Below are 12,325 nucleotides of genomic sequence, written 5' to 3' on the forward strand. Positions count from 1 at the left end.
TCTGGGAAGGCTTCCCAGAAAAGGCATATTAAAGCATAAAACAACACATAAAACAAATAGGAGTTAGTATAATAAGGGAGCAGGAGAGAGTGGTGGTGGGAAACAAGGTGAGAAATTCCAGAGAAAGGAAACCACATACATAAATCCCTCAAACAAGAATGAGCATCCTAACTATGTCATTCTCTTTCCCACATTTACACATTTGTTTCATTGCTTTTTCTCACTTCAAAATTTTTCCCCATTCTCCCATCTGTGCCTATTCAAATCATGAACATCCTTCAAAGCCCGGATCAATAATATATACTCAGCTTCAAGAATAGTACTGGACTCATACCAGGCATGAAATAAACATTTTCTAAACGAATGGATGATGAAATCTTCATTCTTCCCAAATCACAAATCTGCTTCATATTACAAGTATGTATGTGCCTGTCCTATCTCCCCTTGAAGTAAAGGACACATTCCCATAGCACCTAATGCATAATAAGCACTGGAAAAATATCTGGAGGATGAATAACTCTAATAATCTAAGACAAGACAGAGCTGCTAAGGATACTTTCATCTTCTACTTCTGACTTTACAATGATTTGGCAGAACAAAAAGCCTAGGAAATTCAAAATATTATTTATACATGAATTATATTAATATTGAACATTAGGTCTTCCATAAAATATCTCTCATAATGGAATTTTATTTTTGCATTTGATTTCTTGAATGGCTAAATTTTAATGTTTAATACTTTAGACTGACCTTCCTGGAAAAAGAAAAAAAAAAAAACAAACACTTTCTAAATTTAAATACTGGTGAAGATGTTAAATTATTTTAGGATATTTTTATACTATAAGAATAAGAAGTCTTTTTAATTAACAAACTGGACAGCCTAAAAATATTATTTGGTACCTCAGTTTCCTGAAACTAAGACGGATTAGGAAATGTAAATTATACTTTAATTTCATTTAATGTTCATGATATCATTTTTGGAATCATGCCTCAAGCCACGCTGCAGAATTTGTTACACAATTTATCATGTTATTAAAAAAACCCTAGATTAAATCTGGGTCATTCCATTTTCAGATCAAAGAAGGCCAAGAGCAAAAGTAAAAAAAGAGGCTTTCAAAGAAAAGGCAAAGTGTTCAATAAGAAAAAAAAAAAATTCTAGTTACTGCAGAGTAGTACCTGTAGGAAAAGCAGCCCAAGGAATGGCAGGAGACGTAGTTTGCGTTTCACCATTTCCACCATCAAAAATCTCTGCAGCCTAGGAGAAAAAAAAAAGGCAAATTTATTTTCGAAGATCTAAAAAATAGAAATGCTATTTAAGCAACCAAGCCTTCCAGTCTCACAGGCTTATTCTCTGCTATATACCACACATTTTCAAATTCCCTCCAAATACTCAATTGTTTCTCAGTCTTCATAGTTACCACCCCAACCACTACTCCCCACCCCCAGTAGGCATGCTCTGTTAAATCTCCCCTCCTTACTAAAATATATTTCCTGCCAATGAAAATTTTCTTTTATATATCCTCGATCACATTTTCACTTGAGAAGTTTACATCTAAGTACTCTAAGTACATCTTTTTCATTAATTAGCATAAGACCTAATGGAGATCAATCTAAAGAAATAGGATTCATCTATATTCTCCAATAATCTACCACGCAGACTTCTTAGCATTCAACATTTAGAAAATTCCTAAAACTGCTGTTTTAAATTAACAAGCCTTCTTATTAAATAGTTTTTAAAAGTAAGGGACAGTCAATTACTGAATGTTGAGTTTCTGGGTAAGTTTTCTCTCTTAATTGTTCAGATCACAGCAAAGTTATTATTGAGAAAAAGAACCAGAATTTCAATTTGGTTCTGCACTGAGTTGTCAGCCAAGCAGAAGTCAACTGAGGCAATCTGCCACAGAAGCTAAGTGACATAGAATATAGTAACTATTACCTATAAACTACAAAAAATGAACATGGCTTACATAACCAAGGATGGAAATCTTCCATATTTCTACAACCAGATAGAAAAAGAAAGAACCCTATTAACAATTAAATTGGAATAAGTGGTTAATATTGTAATGTAATACTGAAAGGAATAGGTCCATTGACTGTAACATTGAAGTATAATTTTACTCTGAGGAAAACTACCTACTTTATTTTTTTCTGATATAATAAATCAAGCATGGTTTAAGTAAAGAAAACGGTACTAAGTTTAAATCTTCAAATAACTGACAACTTGTGAACAAGGAACTAAGATGATATCAAAAACATCTATTATAGTCAAAATTTAAAAAATTTTAACAAAATTTTAAGTGGTAATTTCAGTAACAGAAGATTTAATCACCCAACAAAACCTAAAACATTTTTAAAAATGCAAAAAAAAAAAAAACATACAAATCTGCCAAACACAAACCAATGTCAGAAAAAATGCACAAAATAGCTATGTCCATATTGACAGACATTAAGAAACGACAAGAAATGATCCTATTCTTAAAAAACTCACACCATTTTTTCATAATATTCAGAATATTGAATATATACTTAATACCTTATTTCTCCTATTAATGTCATTAATTAAACTCCCGGTTTTTAATAAACAATCTTTTTTTTTTTTTTTTAACCAAATTCCAAATTAGGTGAAATCTTACTAAAAAGGAAAAAAAAAAAGTCATAGAGCTCACTTGGTAGTTCTAGGTCTTGAGCTCAGGCATCCTGACTTCTAATCCAGAGATTTTCCTGCAAGACTACACTGGCTCCATAAAAATAACTGGGTTACAAAATATTTCAATAAAATGAACACACACTGAAAAGGATTAAGAAAAAGACAGTGCTTCTTCAGTTACAATTTCCACTTACAAAGCATCCAACGTAAACCTGAGAGAATAATCTAACAACACAAACATACTAATTAGCCCTATAAGCCACCAAAACGCTATGTAGTTAATACACTAAACCAACTCATTACAGGTGTAAACATGAAAACATGTGACAGATCTGCAATACTCATCCTTCATCTCAAAAGTATTTCCTAACAGACATGTATCCCAACAAAATCGTCAGCTGACAATTTTTAAAACATCTTTAATGCTTCCACTAGCAGCACTTAATTAACTCAACTTAAGCCATTCCATGGGCATGACCATACATTCAATAATAGCTTGATCTCTCAAAAGGGATATATTTTCATTTTCCTTGATTTCATTTTTTATTCCAGTATTACATTAAAAATGATCAAGAAATGATCATGAATGCCAATGATAAGTAGTACATTTTCAAAATAATATATAGCATTATAATCCCCAAAAGTTAAAGCAATTACATAAGCAAAATAAGGTAATTGCACATACCTCAAAACCACCAAAATCATCATCATCCATTCTTCAAGTGCACCTGAAAAATATCCAGAAGACATTGAAACAAGCCCACACACAGAGTCATTTATGTCAAAACATTTTTCTTACTTAAATGTATATATATTTTGACTTGTAAATTAAAACTATTTCATTTGAGATTTTTTTAAAATCTACATTTTGTAACTATATGGGTATGCATTTTTTAATGCAAAAAAACTGGAGGTTTTTTTGGCAAAATTAGCCATTCAGGCAAAATTAGCAATTTCTGTGACTTTTTCAGCAACCATGTATTTTGCCATTTTGTGTTGAGACGCCAGGAGTGGAAAAATATTCTTTTACATTTTAATTTGCTTTTCCCAAATTGGCGCTAGGGCTCAATTCAATAATGCTTCCTGCTTTTTGCATCTATTCCTCAGTTGTCTGGCAACATCAGCACAAACTCCAGCTAAGAACAGGACTGTGGTGAATTTTTGGAAATCTGTCCCCCACCACAAAGGTTCTTCCCTCGGTTTCATGGCCGAGGTTGATTTAGATTTTCAAAATTGATCAGCATTTTTGAGCTGTGGCCACAACTTCTGGAGCTTTTTGATATGTGTATTTTTAGCTGAAACTGCTTTGCACTTTTGGAAAAATGTGGAGCAAGTTACTAGGCTGATCAAGATAAATCAAGTCATGTATTCATGGGAGAACAGGGAAGAGAAAAACACAAGTGAATATCCTGAATTCCTCTTTTTAAGTTAAACTACATAAGAGAAAGACAAGCAGTAAGATAATACATGCTTCACTTTGTACTTGTGTATCATTAAAATGGAAGGAGAAAACCATGAGTACCAGGACTTTTAAAAAGAAGAAAAAGAAAAAGCTTTTATCTAACAAACCATTAAAAAAAAAAAAAAAGAAAAGAAACCTGGAAAAGCAAAACAAGTAATGGATGGTATACAATAAATTAAAATTAAATTCACAATAAATTGTGAATCAGTAGCCATAAGTAATATTCTGGTCAATAATAACTGGTTTCCTTTTTTATCTTTCAAAAGTGAATGTATCCAAATTATTAATTATAGTTTCTTTGATTCACTAATACAAGATGGACTTGGTTACAGGAAAAAACCTTCTCTAAATTCTAAAAAAAAAAAAAAAAAAAAAAAAAAACCAGCTAAACAAATTAAACCATGTTAAGCAATAATTCTAAAATTTTTCTAAAAGCATTTTCTAAGTTTGCCTCGAGTGATGAAGCAGTAGTCATCTATAGCCAGGTCTTACCTTGTCAATGAAATTAATATTAATGTTTTGAAAAATAAAACTCAAAAATAGTCAAAGAAAAATAAACAGTGACACACAATCTCAAGGATTGTTTTGTTTCAATAGACAAAATTTATTTTCACAGAAACTCAAGTAGGTAGTGACACTAAAAGGAATATATGAAGGCAGAACATTATAAAAAGGAAGGACATTAAATTAACCCAAATGAGATACCACTGTTGTCACCATTACCTACAATTTAATAGTTTGACGAAAAACTTTTAAAAGATGTATTTCTCAAAAAAATCAAAGCTAAGCAAGTCATCCACATACAACACTTAAAATATATAAACCAGACTTTCAGAAACTTTTGATGGTGGTTAGTTTGAAATGGAATTCACATTAATTCTGTTGCAAGCAAACAGAAATCTGTATGTGATTATATTTTTCATGAAGAAATTATGAAGTAAGAGTGATATGGATGCTGCGAATGAACCAAGTCAAACTATAAACACTAAGTTTGTGTTTTCCACATATATTCCATGAATCTCAGGAGACAATTAAAAAATATTTTTAGCATCTACAACACTGTATCCAAAGAATACAGTTTCAAAAGAATTTCTAGAGTAATGCTTGTAGGTGTTTCTGTAAATCACATCCCAATAAATTATTTGTAAGGTGCCAGAAAACTTGAAAACAAAAATAAACAGCCATGTTTAACAATCACCTCAGCTTGTTAGCCTGTGGTAATGAACCAAATACCATCACTTTCCTAAGTATTGATTTAACTCTACAAAAGAATACATCAATGGTCACTGATGATTTCCATATCCCAGCAACCTTTACATATTAATATGACGATGACAGTTCTCCTCTACTTTATTTTCAAAGAAATACTAACAGATTTTAAAAGATAAATGTGTCTTGAATTTCTTAAAACATAATAATTAGAGAAATATTTATTATTTTAACGCATTAACATTTTCCAAATATCTTAGTTTCAAATCCTGCAATAGTTTCTGTTTTCTTCTGAACATTACAAAGAACAGGAGAAAGTAAAATTAGCAGCATTGATTTGTACAAATCAACTTTACTAAATACAAAAATTAAAAATTAGTTTTTAAAAGGAAATACAAGTGGGGACTCCTTTATAGAGCTAGCTAACTCCAGCACATTTAAAACATTATTTTATCTAAAATGCATTTATAATTTTTTAGAATATTTGTAGCACTTAACATTATACCTCATTAAACTACAAATATAATACAGAAACACCAAATATATCTGTCATGTAACTTATAGAGTCACGAGCCTGGCTAAAAAATTGGAAGATCATGTAGTTCATTTTTTGTGCCATGGCGGGGAGAAAGATGTATGACTGCTATGATTAGGTTATCTACACTGAAAGATATCATGGTATCTAGTTTAACAATTCGCAGACTTCTTTATATGTGAATTTGATCTTCTGTTGCACTATTGTATTAATTCTCTCTTTTATTATTCCCAGTATTTAATATATTGCTGATACTTTATAAGAAAAACATACATACAACACTTATTCTAACAAATTTTTATTAGGCAATTCTATAGAAGAGAACACTCAAGATCCTCAAGGAGTTATGGTCTGGGGAGGCAGAGGTGGAAGAGTATAAGAAAATCATGCAAATGTTAAGAATATGAGCTATAAAGTAGCCTTAAGAAAGAAGAAAAAATGTCCAAGGTGGGAGGAAAGATTTTTAGATGGTGATATATCTAGTGGGCACATCATGAAGTGGTTCAGATGGGAGATATTTGAGCTCTATTATAACAGACCTAACAGAGAATTATAAATTGCACACGAAAAACATGAATTTTATTAAAGTCTTTTCCTAAAAGATAGCAAAGATTTGTTTTGATTGTTTGCTTCTGCATAAACACAGGGTCAACGAGAATGTGAAATAAGAAAACTGAAGAAAAATTTGAAAGCAAATATAAGGAAGATGGATCTAAAACTGTCACTAAGGAAAATAAGAATCAATCACATTTACATCAAAGCATCTACAAAAGGCTTAGGAATGCATGGCAATGAAAAGTGGGTAAAGGTGAGAATCAAAATAAGAATGGCAGATGTATCCCAAAATCCTCTTCAAGAATCTACACCACAGAACAACTTATAGTTCTTCATCATAGAAGAAGACTGAAGGTTTATTCCCTAGACAGGATAAAGTCAAGGGTCCAGATTAGAAGACACTGAGACTGCTGGACTAAAAGTTCTATTAAATATTGAGACCCATTCTCCCAATCCTCTTTGATCACTTGTCAACAGAACTGCCAGCAGCTATGCTTAAGTCTCTAGTCATGATCTTAGAAGATTCTTCTCTGGGGCACTTGAGTGGCTCAGTCAGTTAAGCGACTTGCTCTTGAGTTCAGCTCAGGTCATGACCTCAGGGTTGTGGGAATGAGCCCTGTGTCAGGCTCCACACTACGCAAGGAGTCTGCTTCAGGATTCTCTCTCTTCCTCTGCCCCTCCCCACACTTGCTCTCTCTTTGTCTCTAAAATAAATAAATATTTTTAAAAAAATAAGAATAAGATTCTTCTCTGGTAAATCTAATCAACCCATGAAAAAGGATCTCATGAGAGACTCCTCTAAAAAAACCAAACCAAAACAAACAAAAATACAGTTCACTCAGGTAATATTACTTTGACAAATCCTACCTACATACAGAGAATTTACAATTTGTTCCTGATTTCAATAAGAGGTTGACTAGTATAAAGGCTTAAAAAAAGACTATCAGGTCAGGTTGCCTTGATTCAAATTCTAGTTCTGTCACTTAACTGTGTTACACTAGGCAGATTACTTCAACACTGTGTACCTCAGTTTCCTCATCTGTCGCACAGTGATACTACTAGTACTACTAAAAATAATAATGGTAACTTGTTCTTAAAGTCCTTATGAAGATTAAATAAGTTAAAATAGATGAAGCACTTACAACAGTGTCTGGTACATTCTAAGTATTATATAAACGTTCATACTTCATTAGTAGTACTCCACTCTTACATATGACCAGATGGCCAAGGCCAAGGCCAACAGAAGATATGAAGAATGTATCTAATATAAAAAACAAGAAACCTCTGAAAAACAATCTGAGGGTTTTGAAGGGTCAGGGGTGGGAGGTTGGGGCAACCTGAGGGTTTTGAAGGGTCAGGGGTGGGAGGTTGGGGGAACAGGTGGTGGGTAATGGGGAGGGCACGTTTTGCATGGAGCACTGGGTGTTGTGCAAAAAGAATGAATACTGTTACGCTGAAAAAATAAATAAAATGAGAAAAAAAAAAAAAAAAAACAAGAAACCAAGTTGGAAGGAAGGAAGGAAGGAAGGAAGGGAGGGAGGGAGGAGAAGAAAGGAAGGAAGGAAAGAAGGGAGAAAGAGGTAGAAGAAATAGAGACTACACAAGAAAATTTTCCAAAAACTTAAAAACTATACTAGTACTTTTAGAGAGTTAACAATAGAAGATAGTACATCCATGAAATAAGAATAGGAAGCTCTAATTGGGGGGAGGTGGGGAATGAGAGAGGGATGTGCGCCAAGATTAAGGGATTGAAACTAAAAATGATTACAGAAGTGAAAAAATTGCAGGGTAGATAATAAAGCTGAGGAGTATAAAGAAAACGAACGTCAGAGTAAATACCTAAGAAAATTAAAAGATCCTGTCCAGAATATGCAATATCTAGTATTAGGAATTCTAGGAAAACGAAACAGAAAACAAAAGGGAAGAAATCATTGACAAAATAATTCAAGAAAATTTTCTAAACCTAAAAGTATGATTAATCCAAGAAAACAATAGAATAAACCCACACTGAAGCAGAGCAGAGACAAAAAGAAGATCCCACAAGCCCTCGAAGAGATAAAATCATTTTCATACAAAGGATAAAGGACATAATGACATTCGACTTCACAACAGCATTACTGGAAGGTGAAAAACAATGGAAAAATTGTGAGGAAAATGATTAACACAGAGAATTCTAAAATGAACCAAACCAACAAATAACTAATTTGTGGGAAGACTGAAGTCATATGCATACTGCAAAGCCTCAAAAAAAAAATTATTTGCCATTCTTCTTAAAAAGCTATGGGGGGTGCCTGGGTAGCACAGTCAATTAACCATCCAACTCTTAGTTTCAGCTCAGGTTATGATCTCAAGATCATGAGATCAAGTCCCCTATGGGGCTCTCCACTCAGCACAGAGTCTGCTTATGTTTCTCTCTCCCTCTCCCTCAACTCCTCCCCCAACATGCATGCACACAATCTCTTTCTCTCAAATAAGTAAATCTTTAAACAAACAAATAAAAACAAAACAAAAAGCTCTTCAGTGAACCAAGGGAATAAGACAAGACACAAGGAAGAAATGGGATTAGAAAATAGGTACCCTAACTCAAGTGAAAAGCAAAGGGAATTCTCCCAGAATAATGGTAAAGTGAGTTCCCAAGCGATCTATATAGCAAGAATAAGGAGCAACCCACCTAAATTTGCAGATCAGAAAGTTCCTGGAAAAGTATTCGAGCAAATCAAATTAACAGACTGTCTCATGTGTTTTACCATGCAGGAGAGTAATGTTAAACAACTGGACGGAAATTCAGAGGTGAATTAGTGATTAAAACATCAACTAAATGAAAACAGAGAGAAAATGGTATGTGAGACAGGAAAAGTAGACATTTTTACAGTACTGTACATTTTATCTGTGAATACAATTCACATAACAATAATAATGAACAACTACTGGCACCAAAATTATAATAAAACCATATTGGAAAGTTAAGAGAAATAAGATAAAGTATGTGGTATGGGTGGTTCAAGGGGTGGTAAAAGACGGCTAAAGCTTCATCTTCCATATTGGAAAGTTGATGAGTATGAAACCAAAAAATCAAGAACAGCAATAACACACAAGTTAGGGATGCACTGGTAAACACTGAAAGAATCAACTATATGTGCTAAACATCTTGCACCTAAAAAACAAGACATGGGAGAGGCTAGAAAAGAAGGGCAGATGGCTGTGTTTCATAACAAGTAATTTACAACTTTAAACTGTGAGCATATATAATTAATTCTTTAACGACAGTATTAAAAAAAATCATGGCACACTGAACCAACCATCTATTCCTTCTATCAAAATACTTGGGGAAAAAAAAAAAAACTCAAGGAAAGAAAGTTTGGTTTTTTTCTTAACAAAACTAACTATAAACAGAGGCTTAAATGTTTTAAATTAATATTTAGCCAGAGAAAAAATTAAGTTTTTTCACGTTAGTCTCCTTTATGACATTTATTAACATTTATTACAAGTTTATACAAAATGTAAAAGTGTGTCTCAAACACCTAAAGTTCCTAAAAATGAAACTAAATGAAAAAAAAAAACCTAAGAAAAAAAGAAATTTAGGTAACTAACTTCAAAAAGTACAATTTCCAGAGATCATCCAGATTATTCTATCAGCCCGAAGTGTCTTACTGATAACATTGTCCACTTAGCACTTAACTCAATCTCTATTCCATGCGAAAAACTACTGGCTAACCAGCATCCTCATAATCCCAATATTTTTCCATTTGATCCTCTTTCATGCCATGTTTCCTAGAAGCAAAAGACAAGTGATTTTTTTTATTTTTTCTGACTGTCCTGGGAAAACATAAATTGGTAAAAGGAACAGAACAAAGGAAGTACACACACACACACACACACACACACACACACACACTACCCCTTAATCAAAGTTAAAAATAAAGAGTCACTAAGACTCAACTAATTTGAAGAGTCTAATCATATAAGATCAGAATTTCAGGCTTATCTAGTCAAGGAAATTATTTATTTACCTAATTTCATATAAGCTCTTTCAAGATAGTGCAGGGACCATTTCTTTTACCTACTTTTAACTCTCTGGCATCTTCGCCAGAGGAACACATAGTAGGGTCTCAAAGAATACTTTTGAATCAGTGCCTCTGGAATAAATCACTAAATGAAAGCAAAGGAGTTGCTAATAGTTCCCACATGACTTCCCTTCCCTTTTACTTCTCTAAGAAAAACATGTTGGAACTTGAGTAGTAGAGGATCAAGTTCCTAGCACTAAAACAGATCTTCCCATATTAAGGCGTGAGCTTGAAGGCCTACATCTTAAAAAATCTTATATTGTTACACTCCTCTCTCTTAAGTATCCAACTATTTTTAGGGTTAACAATAATTTTGAAATGTCCCCTATGAAGCTGGCTTACAAAATTACTGCTATACTATAAATACTAGTGCCAACAGTAAAATGTCACAAGTTAAAAAAATAACTGAGGTATATATTCACTTCCTGAAAAATATTCTATTCATAAATGATCAGATGGGAAGACATCCCAACCACTAGTAATTCTAGTAACTAAATATTGTCTTTTATATAATTTTCACCTGTACTATCAATTAAGTTTTTGTTTTTGCCAGCCTTCATTCAGAAAATGTATACATCCCAGCTGATTAACAAGCTGATTGCACAGCACTTTTACATTCTCCAAACCCTTACCTGCTTCCCAGCCTCTTTGGTTACTTCTACCTCCTCCAACTCCTCATAGCAATCCTTCCTCCAACTGATGGAGGATGTCTGATCCTGTCTCATTATCCTGTCCTTCAAAGACTGCATTTAGTCATGATCTTGATGGTCTGCCCAAGTTTTGCAAAATTAACCACCTCACTGTATTCAGTTACATATTTATAAGCAAATAATAAATACTGTTATATGGCCAACCTACTGTCAACCCAAAATTCTCAGTATATCAATTATACTCTCCCTACCTGGCAAAATCTTGACCCTCAATGTTAGGGGTTAGGTATATCACCTCATCTCACATTTTAAAAGAGGACAGGCCATCTCTGGATAGAAACAAGATTTAAGAAATACTACAGTCTCAGGGTACCTGGGTGGCTCAGTGGGTTAAGTATCTGCCTTCAGCTCAGGTCATGATCTTGGGGTCCTGTGATTGACCCCTGCATCAAACTCTCTGCTCAGCGGGGAGCGTGCTTCCCCCTCTCTGTCTCTGCCTGCCTCTCTGCTACTTGTGATCTCTGTCAAGTAAATTTTAAAAAGATCTTTAAAAAAAAAAAAAGAAAGAAATACTACAGTCTCTTTCTCTTTCTTCCTTACTTCCCTCCAAGAGAAAAATGGCAGTGAGAGCAGGATATCCACAGGTTCTCTGTTGGGTAAGATTAATGTATGAAAGTCAACATGCATACACAATATCAGCTCTTTGAGTTCCTCACTGGAAACTGTGTGCATAAACATATTATCCCTCTAGTGCAACTCCCATGAGAGAAGCTCATCAGAGAAAAACTTCATTTTCTAAGCATGAAGACATGTTTTTTAGCCTGCGACTGGATGAACAAATTTAATTCAGAAAAGAACTTGTAGAAGACCTCATTGCCACCTCAATCCAAACCATGTTTACACTAAACTTTTAACAATAAAAGCACTTTTCTGATTCCTATTACTTGGTTCCATTTCTCAATCGATTCAGATCTGGAGTGGTACAAGGCAACTGACAATGTCTCCCAGAAACAATCAACAATATCCAATTACCTGTCTTCGGCCAAGAACTTAAGAGAATTCACTATAAAATTCATGTTTCCCATCTTCTCACGCCTATTTTTTCTCTCATTAAGCCACTTTCTCTAATTTTCCAGCAACTATTTCAAAGATCCTCAATGCTCCTGAAACGACCAACCTTCCCATTCCTTCCTGTAACCAAAG

The 12,325-nt window shown here is 33.6% G+C and overlaps 1 protein-coding gene across 5 annotated transcripts in view; it reads right to left on the bottom strand.

Annotated features, from left to right (window-relative positions):
* The window catches only part of CCDC91 (coiled-coil domain containing 91), a 378,569-nt gene that overhangs the window by 302,788 nt on the left and 63,456 nt on the right, over positions 1-12,325 (bottom strand). For 4 of the 5 annotated variants that reach the window (XM_046013621.1, XM_046013618.1, XM_046013619.1 and 1 more), the window contains exons 2-3: positions 3,333-3,375; positions 1,177-1,255 (exon numbers count right to left, since the gene is read on the bottom strand). In XM_046013621.1, coding sequence (XP_045869577.1) covers positions 1,177-1,255; positions 3,333-3,362 — 109 coding nt within the window. In that variant the 5' untranslated portion in view covers positions 3,363-3,375. Of the gene's footprint in view, positions 1-1,176; positions 1,256-3,332; positions 3,380-12,325 lie in introns of those variants that run through there. The other variant, XM_046013622.1, reaches the window with a different exon arrangement.

This window comes from Meles meles, chromosome 7 (genome assembly GCF_922984935.1).
Source record: "Meles meles chromosome 7, mMelMel3.1 paternal haplotype, whole genome shotgun sequence".
NCBI lineage: Eukaryota > Metazoa > Chordata > Mammalia > Carnivora > Mustelidae > Meles > Meles meles.